Source organism: Mirounga leonina, unplaced genomic scaffold, assembly GCF_011800145.1.
Source record: "Mirounga leonina isolate KUSES-001 unplaced genomic scaffold, KU_Mleo_1.0 Mir_53, whole genome shotgun sequence".
Classification (NCBI taxonomy): domain Eukaryota; kingdom Metazoa; phylum Chordata; class Mammalia; order Carnivora; family Phocidae; genus Mirounga; species Mirounga leonina.
Genome location: NW_023270807.1, coordinates 39,340,078 through 39,363,117, shown reverse-complemented (window position 1 = coordinate 39,363,117; position 23,040 = coordinate 39,340,078). Strand labels below are relative to the sequence as shown.

Below are 23,040 nucleotides of genomic sequence, written 5' to 3'. Positions count from 1 at the left end.
CAATTTTACTGTGAACCTAAACCTGATCTAAAAAAGAATCTTAATAATAAAAAAAAAAGTCTATTGAAATCTAAAAAAAGAAAAGAAGAGGGGCGGGGGGAAGAGTCTAGTAGATTCAGTCCGGAAGACTCTAAGACTATACATTTGTAATTACCAATTACCAAGCAAGTCACACAGTGAGGGCATGCCCTATACAACTTATACCTCAGAAGCCAGCATGATACTCTAAACACCAAGCAATAGATATTACGAAGAATCAGAGGGAATTAAAAGAACAAAGTACAGCCCTAAAACTCTGGACTCTATCAGTACCATAAACCAATTAGGAAATCTATTTTAGAATTCAAACCGTTTGGAATTTTCTTCCTGACGTTCATTTACTAAGATCTACTCTTGTGTCTTCCCTTAATTCAGTTTTTATTGAGAATTATGCTGCCACACCAGCAGTACATTTGCTTAAAGAAAATAATTATACTATTTTTACATTTTAGTGTCATTTTATGCTACAAAGCTTTATTTACATAGTTCTTCAGGGTATATTTCAGTTGTTCACCCACTATTCTAAGTGTGAAATGGTACCAAATAGAGTAGCTTTACAGAAAAGCATAAAAGAGAGAAAACAATTCTACAACTTAATATATACAGTATCATTAGTGGTTATTATTTTTACAGTTTTCTTCTGAGGATAATCCACTGAATTTTGCTGCCATTGATAATTTCAGGGTGAAGTTGTCTTTAAGAGCAGATTTCCACAGAGAATCAAGAGTATAACAGTCCAATATATTTTACAGGTGATATCTGACAATTTATGAGTAGCTGCAAATCATTTTTTCTCAAAAGTCTTGGAGGACGAGGAATCATGACTTTCACCACTACTATAGCGGTCATATAAAGTCTGAAATGAAAAACACACACCTGTTTTGTAACTTCTAAAAGTCAATGTATTATCAGACGAATAAAGATAACTACAAAAAATGTAATGAATTTCTCTCTTGTTATTATAACTAGAAAATTATAAACTATTGAAGATAATTAAGAATAGTAAGCACCTAGCTTGGCCTAAAAATCTACTATCATGAGATACAGCTCCATCATTGTATAAAAGAAATGTAACATAGCCATTAATAAATATATATATATATATCTTAAAGGCCTTCTTGCTCTCCCATATTTTTCTTTAATTAAGCCAGTCTTAGATAAATTGCTACACTTTAAAATATACTCATCAGGAAATATAGTTTCAGATGATATTTCAACTAATAAACAGATTACACTAAAAAAATACAAATTGTTATATAAATAAACACAATTAGCTATATTACAATCTACATATTTTAAAAGATTTAAGGCTAAGCCAACATTTAATTTATAAAGATAACAGACATCTCTATCATTAAGGAACTTACATAACCTTAGTAGTCAAGGTAACTAATTCATCTCAATTTTATTTATAAAAGGCTCTAAACAATATACTGGTAGAAATTTAAAACATGGAGATATGAAATACAGTAAAATTATAAAACAAATTTTGTCCAATTTGAATTCCTAAAGCCATTGATTTAACCACGAGCACTTAAGAAAATTTAAGAAAAAAATTTACCTTTATGTCATGAATGCAAATATAATAGCGAATATATAGTAAATTCCTGCAGAATGTATCCAAGTTCTTGACATCTTAGATTGGCTTTACCCTACCCAGAGAGCTAAGAGTATCTTTAATTTAAGCTCCCATAATTTTATAATAACATTATTACTGAAATAAATAATTAGTAACTGCTTGGTAACTAACCCAGTTGGTCAATAAGCATACATAGGGTTCTAGAAATGACTAGGGGTTTGACGGCAACAAGATCAAAAAATGGTGGTATAGGTAGAAATAAACACTGGGAGGCTGAAAGGTAGGTCTAAGACATTTGCTTTGAGAAATGTTCTGACTGCTGTACATAGCTTCAAGTCATTACATGTAACAAATACTGAGATTTCTCCAAGATGGCTTCTGAAAAAAAAAAATGGCTAGAAGAAATGAATTCAAAAGCTATGTTAAGAATGTCGTTGATTTAAACGACAAATTCCTTTTGAAATTTATTCCAATCGAGACCTGACAGCAATTTTAGGAATGCACCTAATATGATAATATACTTTCAATTATCTGCAGAATAAGAATGTAAATCAACTAAGTCTATATTTGTCAAAAAGCACTCATTAAGTATCTAAATGTAGAAATATACTTCATAGTTGATCTGATGATTGGACCAACTTTTCTTTGGATTACCTGCTTAAGTGTCTATTCACTAAACTACAGAACACATTTAAAAGTAATGTAGAAAGAGAATAGACATTCTTACTTTAGCAGCTTTCAAAATGGAGTTAGGAGAATTCAGACCAACGAGCTGGCCCAGAACATATTTCATTTCTTCAGTGGTGCCCTTAGCCATCTGGTTACCTACCAAAAAATATAATCAATAAAATGCCGTACCAATAAAAAATATAAAATCACATACAAATACATTCTGTTTAACAGCACAATAACTGGCTTCTTGTAATTTATCACTAATCATAGCCATTTACCTAGAGTAAGTAAATATGAATGCCAGCAAGTTAAAAAGTAATTTCATTTACTTTAGGATTTTAGCATAAAAGGAACTTCCTTACAGAAGGAAGCAGGCTGGAAAAGAGAAGCCGATTCATATTGTTTTCTGTTACAGCTATACATCTGTTTGGATTAGTAGTTACTAATAAACTGATTTTCAAAGAAGTACCTGGATGAGTTTGAATTTGAACATATGGATGTGCCAGAAGCTCAGGAATGGATATCCTCTGCTTAGGGTCCCTTATTAAACAACACTATACAAATAAGAATTTAAAAAAAATCAAGTTTTCTTATGTAATATTGATATAAAGTGTCTTTCAAGATTGTATCATACTACAGAAGTTGCTTTCCAGATAGCCTACCCAGAAGTAACAAGATTACTTCACAAGTCATTTTTGCAAAATCCCCAAGTATTCATAAGTTTTCAAACACCTTCAAAGTGAACTTAACATGACTTAAAAAGCTAATTCATTCAGCAATTCCTTCCAATAGACCAGATATATCTACTGAAGCCAGTTACATAATTCCAGTGAGTTCAACTATTTCTTCTAAGCAAACAATTTAAGTACATGAAATATTGTTCTTCTATATCCATATACTATTAATGTTACCTTTAACACATCTTGAAGATCTTTCTCTGGAATATCAGGAAATTCGATTTCATGATTAGGGTCAATTATGGCATGTAATTTAGAAATCTGATTAATTATATGCTGAAATGGTGTCTTCCCATAAGTCATATAGTACAAAATGCAGCCTAAGGACCAAACATCACTTTTGGGGCTTATCTAATTAGAAAAAAAAAAAAGAATAGTAAGTTACCATAATCTTAACATAAAAGTAAATGTAAGAATATTTTATACACACACACTTACACATATAATCCCTAACATTTAAAATCATAACTAAAGCTCAATGAATGGGCAGATACTAGATTAGGTTTACATGAAAATATTTTTCTAGTTTTTGTTATATTTCGTTATTTTATCAAGAGATGAGCTTTAAGTCTCTCAACAAACTTATAATTAAAATATTTCAACTGAAACGTATATTATGTTCTTGCAGTTTCTGAAAATATAAAAACTAAAAAACTGCAAGTTTTAAATTTACTTGTTTTCTCCAAAATTATTGGATTACAATAAATTTTTTTTTAAAGTTTTTTTATTTATTTGACAGAGAGAGACACAGTGAGAGAGGGAACACAAGCAGGGGGAGTGGGAGAGGGAGAAGCAGGCTTCCCGCGGAGCAGGGAGCCCGATGCGGGGCTCGATCCCAGGACCCTGGGATCATGACCTGAGCCGAAGGCAGACGCTTAACGACTGAGCCACCCAGGTGCCCCTACAATAAATATTTTTTAAGATTTTATTTATTGGGGAGAGAGAGAACACGTAGGTGAGAGCAGGGGGAGGAGAAGAGGCAGAGAGAGAGAGGAGAGAAAGAGATAGAGTATCCCAAGCAGACTCTGTGCTAAGCACGGAGCCTGATGCGGGGCTTGATCTCACCACTGAGATCATGACCCGAGCCAAAATCAAGAGTCCGACGCTTAACCAACTGAGCCACCCAGGCGCCCCTCAATTACTTTTTAATAGGTACTGTTTGTAAACCTAATTTATAGAAAAAGAAAGTAGGCAAGTCAAGTCACAAAGACAGTTGTTAACGAAGAGGCAGATCTATTGCTTGAATGCAGGTCCCTGTACAACAATGTGTGCTTGCATGCACTTTGTGACACTGCTCCAGAGCAAGAAGGGTTAGTTCGGAAGCCAGAGGCATCCTGGCAGGCAAAAGGACCCCAACAAGAACACCAATGAGGCTAACACAAAGCTCACTGAGGTGGTGAAATAAGGTAAGTGGGAAAGTAGCCTGTGGCAGGCTGGGAAAAAATTACAGACTAGAATTATACTTGGAAATGCAGAATTCGCAAATGAATAAATGGTAAGAGATAAAACGTAAGAATCAAAGAAGAAACAAAAGACTTCAAAGGTTATCAGTTCAATACCATTTAAGGGCTCCAAATCAGAGATAATTTAGTCTTAATTTCTACCTTTAATTTTAAAACTTAAAAGTATCCTGGGAACATTTCTTAGTGGAGCACACTGTTGAGACACCACCATATTAAAAGCACAATATTAAAAGAACAGTCTCAAATCAATAAATAACAGTAAAATTGAATCCCATGATAATTTGCTTAAGAAAGCAAGGTCTCTATAATGACCTAAAAAGTTTTAGACCTTGAGCAACTTTGAGTTGGCTGTTAAGTTTAATCAGAGAATAGCCCATTCCCTATTGATGCCCAATAAATGGGATGTAAATAACCTTCACAGTACCTTTGACTTGGATTTCCCATTCTCTCTTGAGGAAGACATATCTTTGATTGCTTCTGGTGGCATATAATTAACTGTACCAACCTGTATGCCAAATCACAGAAAACACAAATCAATGAAAATACCTTATTTTGCCTTAGCTTTTTTAAAACACAAATGTCAGACTCTTGGAAACTTGAATAATTACATATTGCAGTAATTTTTTAAAAAACTCAAGTAACTGACAACAATATTAGGACATAAATTTCTTCACAACTCCAGCAAATTAGATTCATAATCAGTAAATTATTCCATTCAGAATGCTGAGCTTTTTCTATGATGATGGAGAACAACTACCATAAAACTTTAGTCGAGACTAAAGTTATACTAAAAGCCATAAGCTTTGAAGGAATTGATATCAATCACTCATTTCTGTGCTGGAATAGACCTAGAATGCTTAAAAAAAAAAAATCAACCAACCAACCAATCAAAACTCTAGCTATGTCTCCAAGTATTCCCTGGGCCTATGTCCAGAGTGAGATGGGGCAGGTATGTAAATCATGCAAGAGCTTCCACAGTCGGATTATGCCAACTTTATGAGGCATTTATTTTATTTTAAAACAAATGGTTCTGTTTTCAAACACAGAATACCTGTACTTTAGGACCTTGCCATAGAGGGTATCTTCAAACTGATTTACAACTAAATATTCAGCCGTATTTTTTTTTTTTTTTTTTTTTACCATTTATTTATTTGAGAGAGAGAGAGCATTTGCACGTGAGGGTATGAGCAGGGACAGGGGCAGGGAGCAGAGGGAGATGGAGAGCAGCAGACTCCCCGCCGAGCAGGGAGCCTGACCCGGGGCTCCATCCCATGACCCTGAGATCACAACCTGAGCTAAAATCAAGAGTCGGACACTTAACCAACTAAGCCACCCAGAAGCCCCAATGTTCAGCCATATTTATGATACAAAGAGAAGTCACTGTCAAATAGAATTGTTTCAAGGGCATGCCGTCCATCTGTTCCTCCTAAAAATGATCTAGCTTTACTTCTAGGATGGCAGATCCCCATCAAAAATCTGCATACGTGGAACACATCATCTTGGCTCCAAGCAGGATTACTTTTAGTTATTCTTTGGTGTCATCACCTTAGTTTTTATGGGGACAAATTTATTAAGTTTGTGATTACATACCCTATTAGAAAAATGCAGTTGAGTACAGTATTCATTATGGTGTTTCCAATATGAAGGCCCACTTGAGAAATTTTTTTCAGTGGCGCCTGACTGGCTCAGTCAGTTAAGCAGCCTGCTCTTGATTTTGGCTCAGGTCACGATCTCAGGGTTCTGGGATCAAGCCCCACCTTGGGCTTCCCACTCAGTGGGGAATTTACTTGAGGATTCTCTCCCTCTGCCCCTCCCCTCACTTGTGCTTGCTCGCTCTCTCTCTAAAATAAGTAAATAAATCTTTTTTAAAAAGTTATTTAAAAAAAAGAATTTTTTCAAATGCAAGTGATAGGAAAAGCTTTACTTCTCCAGAAGAATGAAATAATCTTACCTCATGGACAATGAAAAACATGTAATTTCAATTTCCTCTTTGGTTGTTACCAGGTATTTCTGAGACAAAGTTTCAGGTGAACTCAAGATCATGACCAAGATGATCTCCAAGACAGGTATTACTGCTTCCCTACCTCAGCTATAGGAAAATCATCCAAAATTGCGCAATTTATTTCTACCTAATCTTGACTTTTTATACTAAAGTGTATTAAATATGGTTCTGATTCTTATAGTATTTATTCTTATACAAAGGTTTCAAATCCTTTGAAGAATGAAGTAGGAAAAAATAAAATCCCCGTTAGCAAAGTACAGGTGAAAAGGAACTGAACTGTAGTGTGTGGAAGCCAACCATTCATTACGTCTTACCTGAGAGTCTTTAACAATACTTGTTGTATCTGGTTGCATTTGGTTTGCAATCCCAAAGTCAATTAGCTTTAGCATTCCATCAACTATCAGAAAGTTAGCAGGTTTCAGATCACTGTGAACGATGCCTTCAAAATAAAAATCCATTGTAATATTAGACAATGTAAAATATTCTAAGTACAAAAAAATTTCACAACCTACTGGCTGAGTTGATTCCTTTAGTCAATCAAATTAAATGCTCATTTTTAATATTTTCTAAAAAGATACAGCACCTGCTATGTGCCAGACACTTTCTAAGTTTGCTGCTTAGATTGAATCACTTAATTCTCATACCAGCACTGGGTTAAGTACTGTACTATTATTATCCCCACTTTTAAGAGAGGAAACTAAGGCAAAGAGTTTAAGTAATTTGTTCAAGATCATATAGCCTAAGTGACAGGGCTATGACTTGACCCTGGCAATCTGGCTTGAGAGTTAATGATCTTAAAACCACTGATTCACCACCCACTACATAACATCATAAATTATACTGCCAAGTGGTTAAGACCCTAATGCCCCTGACACCTCTATCCCTACAACCCTGATCTTAATCTCTGGTGAATTATCTTTTAACTTATAGGAGACATGAGGGGAAAAAAATTACAATTATTTAGGTTAACAGTTGTTTTTAAAAAAAGGATACAGCAAAGGCAGAGAAGCCCTAAAAAGAACCAAGTCCAAGTAAAGTAAAAAAACAACTTAGGGCTAACAATTGAAAAAGAATAAAACCAACTCCCAGACAGGGCACACAATACAAAATGACCAGGAGAATGAGAAATAAACATCTCAGATTTTTGAGATGCCTGAACCGCAAAGTCTCAGATCTGCTATAACTGAACTATTTGGAGACCCAGGATAATGGACTATGTTAATACTAATAAAGATATGGGTACATTTTGCATTATGGATGCATGCACTATACCCTTTGGTAAACAGTGCTTTAGGGAAATGGTTTTTTTGTCCTTTCATCTTTAAATGAGCTTCCAAATATTTATCTAAAGGTGCCAATAACAAATACCTAAAAATTAATGGTGTATTTCTCTAAGATGACATTATTAATGATTATTATAACTCTGCATATAAAGAGATTTTAAAATACCATGTTGGTGAATTGTGTAAACTGCCTCCAACATATTTTTCCAGTAACTTTTGCGTTCCCATGGATTGATGGATTTTTTCTTTTTAAGCCAACTATTTAGGTCTATATTTCCACACTCCATTACCATGTAAATGTATTGGTCCGTGATTTCACTGCCATTAAAAACAAATAAAAAAAACAAAGCAATACATGGTTAGGTTATACTATTAAGATTTATTAAGTCTAAAGAATTATAGCAAAAATAGTTTTCCTTTCAAATTAAAAAAAATTCTTACTAATCATAAAGTCGGATGATCTTATCACTGTGTTGTTGTAGTTTATTCAAGTAAGCGATTTCATTCCGGTAACTCTCAATTGTTTGATTATCTGCTTCTTCTAAGTTCACGTATTTTATGGCATGTATCTGTTTCTTTTCATTCAATACCTGGAATACCTATATAGTAGAACAAAGGATAAAGTTTAGAATGCACTACTTTTACATTATCATAATACTTCTAAATTTATTAGAATTTTAGGTTAAAGAATACTGATATGAATAATTAAATATGTCTGGACTTATTTTGAGTACTGAAGGGAAAAAATATGTTAGGAGAGTTAAAAGACCATTCTCAGCTACCTATGACAATGGGCATTCAATAATGCAAAGGGGTAAACGTAAAAAGTTTTTATATTAACATGTAAAAAAGATAATTTAAATTTCATATGTATTCATAACACTCTGTTGGATGCCTTAACCTGGAAAATAACCTAAAGAAGAAAACAGTCAAAAATGTTAAGAACATCGGGGCGCCTGGGTGGCTCAGTCGGTTAAGCGGCTGCCTTCGGCTCAGGTCATGATCCCAGGGTCCTGGGATCGAGCCCCCCATCGGGCTCCATGCTCGGCAGGAAGCCTTCTTCTCCCTCTCCCACTCCCCCTACTTGTGTTCCCTTTCTCTCTGTCAAATAAATAAATAAAATCTTAAAAAAAAAATGTTAAGAACATCTCTAAGTGCTGTCATAGTCAATTCATTTCACAGATGGTGTTTTTTTCCGTTGTGCCTGGAACTGACATTTTATTCATGTGGTAGAGAGTATTTTTTAAAAATGTAATAATTGTAAGCTATCTGTATATTCAGTTGTGAAAAGTGGATTAGGTCTAATTTTCAAAGTCAAGTTGACAGGAACAAAATGTTCCTATAAGCCCACTGTCAGGATCTCTGAGGTCCAGGTCAAACTGCTCTGACTATAATGACAGTCAACTTCTAAGCAATTTTGATGGGGCAGATAATACATCTTGAAAAATAGAAAACACTGTTAAGGTGCCCAACTTTCAGCAAACATGCAACAGGGATGAGGCTTCTGAAATGCATGAATACAAATACAAATGCCAGGGTAAGCAAGAAAAATTACATTCATTTATCCCTTTGGACACGCTGAAGTAAAATATCATTTACTCAAAAGCCATTTAACCTTGACTACCCAACAGGTCGGGGCAAAGAATGAGAAAAGAACAGAAGTGTATATGAGATTCATGCATTGCAAATGCACTAATAAGCTTAGTTACTTTAAAATTTTAAATACAAAACTCTAACAAAGTATTACTGGTTTTACTTGCACACATAGCAAATTAGACAGGGATAGGCATTAAAACAGTGATAGGGCAAGAGACAACAGAAAATAGCAAGGGAAGAGATAAAAGGAATTTTAAAACATATAAAGCCACTTTGTATAAGGTAAACAGCCTTACAAACCTCAGAGAATTGAGAGTATCTACTACTCTAATACAATTAAAATGTTGTTAGTAGTACCTACCATGCAGGGTTGGAAGGATGACCGAGATGATGTGTTTGGAGTGCAGCAAAGTTAGCTACTATCTTTAAGGACAATTAGGACAGAATAAAGTGGACATTTTATTTTTTTTTAAAGATTTTATTTATTTATTTGACAGAGAGAGACACAGTGAGAGAGGGAACACAAGCAGGGGGAGTGGGAGAGGGAGAAGCAGGCTTCCCGCTGAGCAAGGAGCCCAACTCGGGGCTCGATCCCAGGACCCTGGGATCATGACTTGAGCCGAAGGCAGACGCTTAACGACTAAGCCACCCAGGCGCCCCTGAAGTGGACATTTTAGAACCTATTAAAGTTGTCAGGTATATCAGAAAAAAGGATTTGCAAGATATTAAAACTATACAATAAGATCTCAAAGTTTTGGAGGAAATGAAAACTTTTAAATCAACTTTTTGCATGTATGTGCTTTCACTCCCGTATTGCCCCTGCTCTGCCAAAACTCTTGCAGTAACTGATGATTAGGTAGCCCTTATTTCTATTTCATAGATAGTATCAATTATAATGTTCAGTTTCATGGAAAGTTAATGAAAGAACTAGAAAGGCCAGTGTCATGACCATTCCTAATTGCCCCCATGACCTTTCTAAATGCTCTTAATACAGTATAAATTGGTCACTGTCTAAACTCTAGAATAGACAGAACATAAACAGTTTCATAAAGCATGTTACCCTCTTTCTCTGAGGTGTGTTGATTTTGTCAACTCCACCATAATAATAATATAATGTAATCATACTAAAAAAAAAATGTGGGCCAGTCATGGCCTTATCACCTGGCTCTTGACTTAAGCTAGCACCATCATTATGCTCCAAGGAAAAAATGTTTAAAACATCAGCAAGATTATTTTACATCCTCTGAAAACATACCACTAAATATTGCACCTTGACACTATTCAAATATAAAGAATAATAAATATTAACCAAAGAATTTCTATTAAAGCAACTAAATTAGGTAATTCCAATATATCGATAAAAATCAATTGTATTGTCCCTTTGTTCTTATGCCTGAAATTTGAGGCAACGGAAAGAAGAAAATGTACACAAAAAAGAAACTAATATCATTGAACAATTGCTACAAATTATAATGTACATACCTTATTTATAATAAGTTAACAAGACAGTCTTAAATCTAGTTATTGTTAGCTGGCTTAGAGAATACAGTAAAACTTAAACCTAACAGGTTTTGCTTCATAGATCATCCTTAACAATTTATAACAGCAAAACAGCTGAGTAGGAACACTCATCCAACAAATTACTTCACTCTGTTATGTTCTAGGCACTATTCCAGATTACGGAGCAAATATTGTTGAGCAAATCAGACAAACATCCCTACCTTGATGGAACTCACATTCAAGTGCAGGAAGACAAACAACAAACCAAATAAGTAAATTACAGAGCACACTAGAAGATGAGCTACAGAGAAAAATAAAGAAGGAAATGGAGCTCACCAGCAAGTAGAAGGTGGGAGTTCTGGTATTAAAGAGTGTGGTCAAGGAAGGCCTGATTGAGAAGATGTTTGAGCAAAGACGTGAGGATATCTGGAGGAAAACTGACTCTTATAAGAAAATACACCAGGAGAGCAAGGATTGAATCAATGAGACTAGTTAGAAGGCTATTATAATCAACCAGGTGAAAAGATGGCCGTTGCTTTGACCAAAGTGATAACAGTGGAGGTGGTGAGAAATAGTCAGATGCTGGATATACTCTTGAGGTAGAACCAACAAGATTTGCTGATTGGCTGGATGTATGTGAGAAAGAAAGTGAAGTCAATGATTCCAGAGTTTTTGGCCTAGCTAGTGGAAGAACGAAGTTACCATTTACTGAACTGGGAAAGACTCTGGAGCCAGAGTTATGTTTGGGATATATTAAGTTTTAAATACCTAGTAGACAGCCAAGAAGAGAAACAGAGCAGTCAGACTGAGTATAAAGTCTGGAATTCAAGGGAGAGGTCTGAGCTACAAATATGTTTGGGAATTATCAGCATATACATGGTATTTATAACCACAAGAATGGACAACACCAAAAGAGTGAAGTGAGTTTAGAAAGAGAAGAGATCAAGGACTGAGACCTGGAGCACTGTGCCATTAAGATAAGGGACATGAAGAAGACTGGAAAGGAATGGCCAGTTGGAGAACAGGAAAACTGAGAGAGGCCAAATGGGGGCAAAAAAAAGTTTCAACAAGGGAAGAACAATCAACTGTCCCAAATGCTGAGTAACCCACAATTAAAGCTAAAATTAGATTTGGCAAAAATATGGAGATCACTGGTGATCCTGATAACAACTGTTTTGGTGAATGATGAAGATAAAAATATGACTTAAGTGGATTTAAGAGAACAGTGAGGAGAACTGAAGATGGTTAAGTGTAGACAACTCTTTTGAGATGCCTTCCACCCAGAAAAGTAGAACTGTATAAATTTAGAACTCAGATAAATTTAGGAAATGATCCATTCCAATTCCAGAAATTCACATTACTAAACTCTGTTTTTGAAAAGAAAAACTCAAAAAACTAAAAATATTAGTCAAATATCTTGCTGAATCATCCCAAAATATTACTTACACAAGATTGCTTGTGATAATACACAGCTTCATTTGCCATCCTGAAGTCAATACTAATGTCATTTAGAGAAGAAATTTGGAAGCACAGGACATCAGAGGGAAGAACAGAGAATTGAAATTAAGAGATAGGCCTAAAGAGATATGTCATTTGTTGGAGAGAGGGAATGGGAGCAGGGGATGAGAAGGACTTTTTGGCTCAAAAGCAATACAGGCCCCCCAGGTGCTAAGAAAAAAGAGCCCCAAAAGGTAAAAAGACAAAGGTAAAAAGACAAATATTTTTCTCTCTTAAATATTTAAGATACTTACCTTACTTGAGCCTCCACTTCCTATCTGCTTCAATATAGAATAGATTCTTCCTTTAACTGAAATGCATTCATTTGTTGAAGAGGATGCTGAAATCTAAATAATTAAAAAATATAAAGATTCAAAGGTGCAAAGAATATGCATGAGAAATTAGCTTGTATTTAGTACAGTGAAATGCTTCCAATTTTGAAATTATCTTAAATTTTAAGTAATTAGATGTCAGACAATATTTTAAAGAGGAATTTTACTCTATTTTAGTCAAAGAAATAAATTTAATATATAAACTTCCAAGGTATCCCCCTCTAACTTGCCTTTACTTCTTAAATTTATTTATTAATTTAAAAAGATTTATTTATTTGACAGAGAGCGTGTGCGTGTAGAAGCAGGGGGAGCTGCAGAGGGAGAGGGAGAAGCAGGCTCCCCACTGAGCGGGGAGACCAACGCGGGGCTTGATCCCAGGACTCTAGGATCATGACCTGAACTGAAACCAAGAGTTGGACGCTCAATTGACTGTGCCACCCAAGTGCCCCTAATTCTTTTTTTTTTTAATTGTTTTGAATTTAAGTATAGTTGACATACAATGTTACATTAGTTCACCTGTACTTTTTAGAAACATAAAATAAATAGAAGATTGGGGCACCTGGGTTGCTCAGTCGGTTAAGTGTCTGCCTTCAGCTCAGGTCATGATCCCAGGGTTCTGGGATCGAGCCTCACATCGGGCTCCCTGCTCCATGGAGAGCCTGCTTCTCCCTCTCCCACTCCCCCTGCTTGTGTTCCCTCTCTCTCTGTGTCTCTCCCTGTCAAATAAATAAATAAAATCTTAAAAAAAAAAAAATCAATCAATAAATAGGAGATTTAAGAACTCTTCCAATATACAAACTCACGAGCTATTACTTTTCACCTTATTTATTCTTTTTTCTTATATAAACCTCTTTACACTTACATATATAGACAATTATATCTATATTCTTTCTCCTCATTTAGCATTACATTATAAAGAAAGCAGTGTGCTAAGGTGCTTAGAGCTCCAGAGTCAATCAGACAAATGCAAATTTCAGCAATGCCCCTTTTCTGCTGGGTGCTCTTCAACATGTTAATCTGAACTTCAGCATCCACCTCAGCAAACTTCTAGCTGATGTCCTACTGCAATGTGCCCCTTCTTCCCTCCCCTTATGCTAGAGCTCTCTGTGGACCTATAAATGCTTTGCATGGATGGAGTGCAGTGAAAAGAGTCATTCCAAGCTGACAAAGAAGCTGAAGACACAAAGAGCATCTTATTAGCTGATTAAGTTGAAACAAGGTCTGAATAAACCTCAATTTAACCAAGTCCTGCTTTAGATTCCAAATGGTAGAACTCTCTTGTAATCTCCTTTTACATAATATAAAAAGATGCTAATTTCTTTAACTTCTAGGGTTGAAAAACACGGTTGAGTCATGAAGTATGTTTTCTTTTCCTTTCTTTCTTTCTTTTTTTTTTTTAAGATTTTATTTATTTACTTGTCAGAGAGAGTGCACAAGCAGGGGGAGCTGCCGGCAGAGGGAGAAGCAGGCTCCCCACTGAGCAAGGAGACCGATGTGGGACTCAATCCTAGGACCCTGGGATGATGACCTGAGTCGAAGGCAGAGGCTTAAGGACTGAGCCACCCAGGCGCCCCCTGCTGACAGTTTTTAGAGTAAAGTAATTCTGACTTACTTGATTCAATACCAGTGTGAAGCTCAGTTTCCTACACAGGTCATTCCACATCTCCCTTGGTCCATCCTCCTCACTGTGGCCAGAGTAATTTTTTCAAAATGCAAATAAGATCACTTCACTTCCCTGCTACCGGCTGTTGCACAGCTTCTCATCCCTCTCAGGTTAAAATTTAAAGGGCCCAGCAGAGGGATACCTGGGTGGCTCAGTTGGTTAAGCATCAGACTCTTGATCTCAGGGGTTTGAGTTTGAGCCCCAGGTTGGACTCCACACTGGGCGAGGAGCCTACTCATTTACATACACACACACACACACATACATACATACATACATACATAAATAAATAAATAAAAAGGGTCCAGCAGAACCCTAAGGATCACCTAGCCCCTGCCTGAGCTCTAGCCACACTCTAGCCCCTTTTCAGTTTCCTGACACTGGCCTTTTCTAGAAAGCTCCTGGCTACTTCACTTGGTCATGACTTGACTTATAGATATCAACTCAAACAGGGTCTGACATGAGTAATAGCTCAATAAATGTGTTTTGAATCAATGTATGTAGGCAAACCTGATCATCTTTCTCTCCTTTGTAATTTATTATTCTGCTTCAATCCTCAGAAGACTATTCTTCTTGGGGTGCCTGGGTGACTCAGTCGGTTAAATGTCTGCCTTCGGCTCAAGTCATGATCCCAGGGTCCTGGGATCAAGTTCCACATCAGGCTCCCTGTTCTGCGGGGAGCCTGCTTCTCCCTCTGCCTCTGCCTCTTTCTGTCTCTCATGAATAAATAAATAAAATCTTAAAAACAAACAAACTATTCCTCTTTCCATAGAATATTGTCAGCTTTCTTGTCCTTTTTTTATTTTTTAAAAGCGATACTTATTTTAGAAAGAAAGAGAGCGAGCAAGGGGAGGTGAGGGAGAAAGATGGAGAGAAACAGACTCCCTGCTGACCATGGAGCCCAACATGGGCCTTGATCTCAGGAACCTGAGATCATGACCTGAGCAGAAACCAAGAGTTGGACGTTTAACCAACTGAGCCACCCAAGTGCCCCTTTTTTGTTCTTTTTTAATTGTAAAATACACATAACAAAAAATTTGCATTTTAACCATTTTTAAGTACACAACTCAGTGGCATTAAGATAAAGTACATTCACACTGTTGTGCAAACATTACCATCATCCATCATCTCATATTGAAACTCTACACCCATTAAACAGTAAGTAACTCCCCATTCCTGCCTCTCTCTAGACACTGATAACCATTGTTCTTTCTGTCAGCTAAATTTTTTCTCTTAATTTGAAATAGCTAATTACCTGTATGGTTTTTTTGGTTGTTGTTCTTTTTGGCTGTTTATTTAAATAACAATTGCTACTAACTTTTATAACTTACTAAGTAGCAGACCCTTTTGTAAAAGTTACATATATATATATATATATATATATTAGTTAATTCAATCTTCACAATTATCCTATAGGGTAGGTAGCTTTGTTATTCCCATTTTTTTTTTTTTAAAGATTTTATTTATTTATTTGACAGAGACACAGCGAGAGAGGGAACACAAGCAGGGGGAGTGGGAGAGGGAGAAGCAGGCTTCCCGCAGAGCAGGGAGCCCGATGCGGGGCTCGATCCCAGGACCCTGGGATCATGACCTGAGCCGAAGGCAGACGCTTAACGACTGAGGACCCAGACGCCTGTTATTCCCATTTTATAGGTGATGAAATGGCCACGGAAAATTTAAGTAACTTACAAAAGGTCAACAGCTGGTAAGTAGTGAGGCCAAGATTCATGGCCAGAAAATCTCCCTTCAGAGTTCATGCTTTCTATCACTATTAAGCTGCCTCTCAGATAGTTATTAGAAACTAATTTTAGTACTGATATCAGGAGAGTGTTTTTTTCTCTAGATGGCAGTACAATTGCTTCACCAGCAAAAATTTTTCTCTTATTTTTTATTATGTTAATCACCATACATTACATCATTAGTTTTTGATGTAGTGTTCCATGATTCATTGTGTATAACACCCAGTGCTCCATACAGTACATGCCCTCTTTAATACCCATCACCAGGCTAACCCATCCCCCCACCCCCCTCCCCTCTAGAACCCTCAGTTTGTTTCTCAGAATCCATAGTCTCTCATGGTTTGTCTCCTCCTCCGATTTCCCCCCCTTCATTTTTCCCTTCCTACTATCTTCTTCTTTTTTTTTAACAGATAATGTATTATTTGTTTCAGAGGTACAGGTCTGTGATTCATCAATCTTACACAATTTACAGTACTCACCATAGCACATACCCTCCCCAGTGTCTCTCACCCAGCCACCCCATCCCTCCCACTCCTCACCACTCCAACAACCCTCAGTTTGTTTCCTGAGATTAAGAATTCCTCATATCAGTGAGATCATATGATACATGTCTTTCTCTGATTGACTTATTTCACTCAGCATAATACCCTCTAGTTCCATCCACATTGTTGCAAATGGCAAGATTTCGTTCCTTTTGATGGCTGCATAATATTCCATTGTATATATTTTAGTAGCATCTCATATTAATCAGCCAATGAAATGAGGCTGCTCAGTAATAGCAGACTTAAATAGTAAAATCGAATAAAAAGTAACCTAAATTACAAGAGAAATTTTGTCTAGCTATTCAAACTGGATCTTTTGGCCTAGTTAGTGAGAAAAACTTCATTCACTTCTTTAATAACTAACCTCTCAAAGTCACAAAGTACCCTTAGGAAGATATTAGAAAAGAGTTTTGCCTCATAGAACTAAAAATGGACAAGTTCTTAAGGCCATTCCTAACAACTAGCTGCTGTGAAAATAAAATCTTAGGATTTGATTATACCTAAATCATATACCATCATAAATAAAGCTTATCAAACCTGTAAAGTTTGAAGTGGAGTAACAGGTATTTGCTGCCGTTGCTGCTGGAAATAGGCAAGTTGGCTATAAGGTGTTGACAACTGACAAGCAGGTGGGAAGTCATTCTTTACAACAGGAGTTCTAAAACTAGGAAAGATATGGTTTTAGTTTAAAACATTAAAATTGTAAAAACAAGATTCTGATTCAGTTTTTGTGTGATTTTAAAAGATGCATATAAACTTAAATGTATTACATCAAACAGAATCCAAGTCAGTTTTCATAATATAGTTAAATTATTCTAGATACACCATCACCAGAAATTTCATTTGGGGGCAGTTCTTTCTGAAAGTAATTTTTTACTCCTAGACAAGAAATTCTTACTAGTAAAATTAATAAGATGGCATTAAAATATGGAGTTGGGGTTATTTTATGAGAATTTAGCCAAGGCAAACATTAGCCTACGGCTGGTCATAGAGCTTATGAGCGCTTTTTAATAAGTATGTTCTACAATAGCCTGCTAGAAATATCTGAAAGCCAATTAATTACATCAGAGGAGTTTGGCTTTTGAGCTTAAAGCTGTGCTTTGCTTGTTTTATTCACTATCACATCTTCAACACCTAGAATGGTGCTTGGCACAAAGGAATTCTACAAATATTTGTAGACAATAAATAACACAACTTCACAAAAATAACTACATCACGATTCTAGTTAGCAACCATTCTTTAAAATATTCCAACATATAATAAAATGAGGTAATATATAGCAAAACTGTATTAAATTGGTTAAGAGACCAGGTTATAAAACCTCTTTTATAAGGCCAGTTCTAATTAAGATCAAAGAGTACATTATGAAAATGAAAAGCAAAAGGCATCATGGACTTAAGTTATTCTCTAAGACATTAAAAATATAGCCACTAGTTGAATGATATGATGTGCCACATTCCTTTATTTCCTTTCTTTGAAATATCATTAATTTGCTTTTGCAATACCCTTATTTCCTGTCAATCAGCACTGACCATCCAATTTCTTCACCCATCCCTCATTCCCATCCACTCAAGTCTTTTACTTTTGAATACTCCCAGAACAATGTGACCTATACAACCAACCTCTTTCAGAAACTATTACATTCCAATTAACACCTCCTTTGCTATAAAATGTACCTACTTTATCCAGTCTAAGAATGCTAAACTTTAAAATATCTCTCTCAGTTACAGAAAGATATTCATGTGACAATGTATAATTATCAAGAAGTTTTAAGTATTTGGAGTATTTATAGGTTATAGGTACAGATTATAATATAACAGAGACTTTCAAAACAATCCTTAAAAATGTATTGTAGTCACCTTCCCCTCCTCTTTTACTGATGAAAAAACTGATGCTCAGAAAAATAACAGAAGTTTGGAAACTCTTTAAAGTAACATAGCAGGATTTAACTATAGATCTATTTGTCCCTGAAGCCCATATTATTTCTATTTTGCCAAACTAAACACCAAAAGTAATTACCAGCTCATGTAATCATCCAAGGCACTGCTACTGGGTGTTTTACAAATAGATTTTGGATCAATCCTCTTAGGTGCTGATATTGGTGGTGACTGCTTTGAAACTGAAAAGGCAGGCTGCTCAAGAGTGGTTTGTTTCTGCTAAACCAAAATAAAAAAACATCACAACTTAGTTTTTAGTCACCTGTTCAATCGTTTTACAAACATTATAACCTCTAAAAGAAAAAATAAAAATACGAAATACACAAGGATACTAAAAATAAGTAAAACATGTATTCCAGACTTCCAATAACTTTTTAGTATAGCTCTCTCACTCTAAATTCCAAATCTATTATATTTTCCTCAAAGGGATTACAAGTGGAGGGAAGGCACACAGTATAGTTTAACAAAACAGGATCTAATATCCTCTGCCAACAGGGCTACTGTAACCATTATTGAACTTTTATCATCTAAATAAGTACTCTGTACTTCTGAAAACTAGTCTTTCTTTAATCAATAAAACCTCAGTATATGGGAATGGGTAGCCGAGGTGAAATTAAGGAAATGGTCACGAGAGAGGAAGGAGTTATTAATTTGAAGCAGATGGAAGTGATCCAGAGGCTAATATCTTCCAGGAATGATGGGGAGTCACTAAGATGTTCAGAGATGATAGTAATGAGCAAGGAACAGGATGGTATATCCAGAAAGCAGAAGCCTCACAAGGCCAGGGCTCTGCAAGAGAAGAAATTGTCTGGACATAACTACAGGGACTTTCCTAGCTATAAGGTGAGATGTGAGACAAAAACACTATACTTGAGAGGGCTGCTGGAGAAGCAGGGACCTCAGGAAACTATTTAGTTTCTTTTGCTTCTTTTCCTAAGTGTGCTCTTCAGTGGTTTTTAGTATGTTCACAAAAGTACACGATCATTAGCATTATTTAATTATAGAACATTTTCATCATCCTAAGAAATTCCATATCCACTAGTGGTCACCCTCCATTCCCCGCTCTTCCCAGTCCCTGGCAACTACTAATCTACTTTCTGCCTCTACGGATTTGCTTATTCTGGACATTTCTTATAAATGGGATCACTCAATACATGGTCTTTTGTGATTGTGTTTCTTTTACTTAGCATGTTTTTAAAGTTTATCCATGTTGTAGCATTTATTATTACTTCATTATTTTTCATTGTTGAATAATAAAATGAAATAATGAATTTAGAGTACCACATTTTGTTTATTCACTCACCAGTCAATGGATATTTGGGGTTATTTCCACACTGGGCAAATATGAATAATGTTGCTATGAATATTCATGTACAAGTTTTTGTGTAGATATAGATTTACAGTTTTCTTGAGTATACACTTAGAAGTAGAATTGCTAGATCATATGGCAACGCTATGTTTAGCCTTTTGAGAAACTGCCATGCCATTTTCCAAGTTTTTACACCATTTTACATTCTCACCAATAGTGTTTGATCTTAGTGGGTATGAGGTGGTATCTCATTGTGGTTTTGATTAAATTTCCCTAATGACAAATAAATGGCTCAAGTCCTTTTACCATGCTATTGACTTTCAAGCTTCAAAAAGAAAGAATAGGTGTTGTTTCATATGATCCATGATTTAAACTGTCATGATTTTTTCCATCTAACATTATCTACTTCATTACTTAGATCTTTAATAAAATAAGATAAAGTCTCTTCAATAAATGGTATTGGGAAAACTGGACAGCAACAAGCAAAAGAATGAAACAACCACTTTCTTGCACCATATACAAAAATTAATTCAAAATGGATTGAACAGAGGAGGAGCAAGATGGCAGAGGAGTAGGAGACCTAAATTTTGTCTGGTCCCAGGAATTTAGCTAGATAGGTATCAAACCATTCTGAACACCTACGAACTCAACAGGAGATCAAAGAAAAGAATAGCAGCAACTCTCTGAACAGAAAAGTGACCACTTTCTGGAAGGTAGGACGTGCAGAGAAGAATCCGAGGCAATATTCGGGAAGATAAGACTGTGGGAGAGGGAGCCTCCATCAGCCGCTTCTGGCAAGTGATAGAGCAGCGCAGCACAAAATCGAAACTTTGAGAAGTCGGCTCAACTGAGGGACGTCGCTCCAGTGGCTAAGCAGGGGGTGGAACTGTTGCTAGGACAGTGTGGTCTCAAGACCCTCGGGGTCACAGAAAGACCGGGGGTACCTGAGTGCGGCAGAGCTCCCAGGTATCCAAGTGGGGAAGCCGGCTGCAGAGACGGAGCCGAGGAGCGAGCTCTCAGCTTGGGGTTGCCATAAACCCTGATGCCCGGCACAGTCGGGCCACTGCTCTTCCAGCAGGGACCCAATAAGTGTCAGATCTGGGGAGACTCCCTTTCCTCCCCTGGGAGGAGCAGCGCAGGAATGCACCACAGGGATCTGCTGGGTTTGGAGACTCCACATGGGGTCACGTGCCAGAGATAGAAACACTCGGTCAGAGGCCAGGTGAGCACGGAGTGCGGCCGGAGACTGGGAGATAGGAGTGATTGACTGCTTTTCTCTGGGGGCACACTGAGGAGTGGGGCCCTGAGTTCTCAGCTCCTCCGGGCGGAGATTGGGAGGCCTCCATTTGCACTCTCGTCCTCCAAAGCTGTACAGAAAGCTTTCAGGGAACATAAGCTCCCGAGAGCAAACCCGAGCAGATTACTTAGCCCAGACAGGCAAGGGCGGGGGCAATTCCACCTCCGGCAAAGACATTTGGGAACCACGGCAACAGGCCCCTCCCCCAGAATATCAGCAAGAACAGCCGGCCAAGACCAAGTTTACCGATCAATGAAAACGGCAGAACTCCAGCACTAGGGGAATACTGCACATAGAATTCATGCCTTTTTTCCCATGATTCTTTAGTCTTTCAAAGTTAATTTTTTTAACTTTCTATTTTTTTAAAATTTTTCTTTTTCCTTTTTTCAACCAACATCTTATCTATCCCTTTTTAAAAAATCTCTTCTAGTTTTCATTTTTAGAGTCATATTCTATCCTTTCATTGTAGTTAACCTTATTTTTGATATATATATATATATATATATATATATATATATATATAAAAGTTGTTCTTTCTTTAAATTTTTGGGATAGAGTTTCTTCTAACAGACCAAAATATACCTTAATCTCTAGTGTATGGCTTTGTTCTAGTCTCCTGCCTGATCATATTCTCTCCCCCTTTAAAAAAAAATTTTTTTTCTTTCTTTTCTCAACAAACTTCTTATCAATTCCTTTTATAAAATCTTTTAAAATTTTCATCTTTACAGTCATATTCCATTGCTTCATCATATTTACCCTTATTTTTATAGATATATGCGTTTTTCTTTCTTTAAAATTTTGGGAGGCAGTTTCTTCTAACAGACCAAAATATGCCCAAAATCTAGTGTGTGGCACTGATCTATACACCAGCCTGATCATATTTGATCATATTCTTTTTTTTTTCTTTTTCTTTTTTCTTTCTTTCCCTTTCTTTTCCCCTGGTTTCAGGTCTCTCCTGATTTGTTTAGTGTATATTTTTCTGGGGTCGTTGTTACCCTGTTAGCATTTTGTTCTCTCATTCATCTATTCTCCTCTGGACAAAATGACAAAACCAAAAAAATCACCTCAAAAAAAAGAACAAGAGGCGGTACTGACTGCCAGGGACCTAATCAATTCGGACATTAGTAAAATGTGGGAACTAGAGTGAAGAATGACGAATTTAAATATACTAGCTGGGCTTGAAAAAAGCATGGAAGATATTAGAGAAACCCTTAAAAGAACTAAAATCTAAGCAAGTCGAAATCAAAAAGGCTATTAATGAGGTGCAATCCAAAATGGAGGCTCTAACTGCTAGGATAAATGAGGCAGAAGAGAGAATTAGTGATATAGAAGACCAAATGATGGAAAATAAAGAAGCTGAGAAAAAGAGAGATAAACAACTACTGGGTCACGAGGGCAGAATTCGAGAGATAAGCAATACCATAAGACGAAACAACATGAGAATAATTGGCATCCCAGAAGACGAAGAAAGAGAGAGAGGGGCAGAAGGTATATTGGAGCAAATTATAGCAGAGTACTTCCCTAATTTGGGGAAGGAAACAGGCATCAAAATCCAGGAGGCACAGACCACCCCCCTCAAAATCAATAAAAATAGGTCAACACCCTGACATCTAATAGTAAAACTTTGAGTCTCAGAGACAAAGAGAAAATCCTGAAAGCAGCTCGGGAGAAGAGATATGTAACCTACAATGGTAGAAACATTAGATTGGCAACAGGCAACAGATCTATCCACAGAGACCTGGCAGGCCAGAAAAGACTGGCATGATATCTTCAGAGCACTAAATGAGAAAAATATGCAGCCAAGAATACTATATCCAGGTAGGCTGTCATTGAAAATAGGAGAGATAAAAAGC

At 36.4% G+C, this 23,040-nt stretch overlaps 1 protein-coding gene across 3 annotated transcripts in view; it reads right to left on the bottom strand.

The window, feature by feature from the left end:
• Nucleotides 1-491: 491 nt before the first annotated feature.
• TTK (TTK protein kinase) overlaps nt 492-23,040 on the bottom strand; it is a 77,985-nt gene continuing 55,436 nt past the window's right edge. For all 3 annotated transcript variants that reach the window (XM_034990603.1, XM_034990604.1, XM_034990605.1), the window contains exons 12-22: nt 18,664-18,800; nt 17,182-17,308; nt 12,623-12,715; nt 8,217-8,374; nt 7,942-8,093; nt 6,807-6,931; nt 4,915-4,995; nt 3,202-3,378; nt 2,760-2,844; nt 2,346-2,443; nt 492-895 (exon numbers count right to left, since the gene is read on the bottom strand). In XM_034990603.1, coding sequence (XP_034846494.1) covers nt 824-895; nt 2,346-2,443; nt 2,760-2,844; nt 3,202-3,378; nt 4,915-4,995; nt 6,807-6,931; nt 7,942-8,093; nt 8,217-8,374; nt 12,623-12,715; nt 17,182-17,308; nt 18,664-18,800 — 1,305 coding nt within the window. In that variant the 3' untranslated portion in view covers nt 492-823. The remainder of the gene's footprint in view (nt 896-2,345; nt 2,444-2,759; nt 2,845-3,201; nt 3,379-4,914; nt 4,996-6,806; nt 6,932-7,941; nt 8,094-8,216; nt 8,375-12,622; nt 12,716-17,181; nt 17,309-18,663; nt 18,801-23,040) is intronic.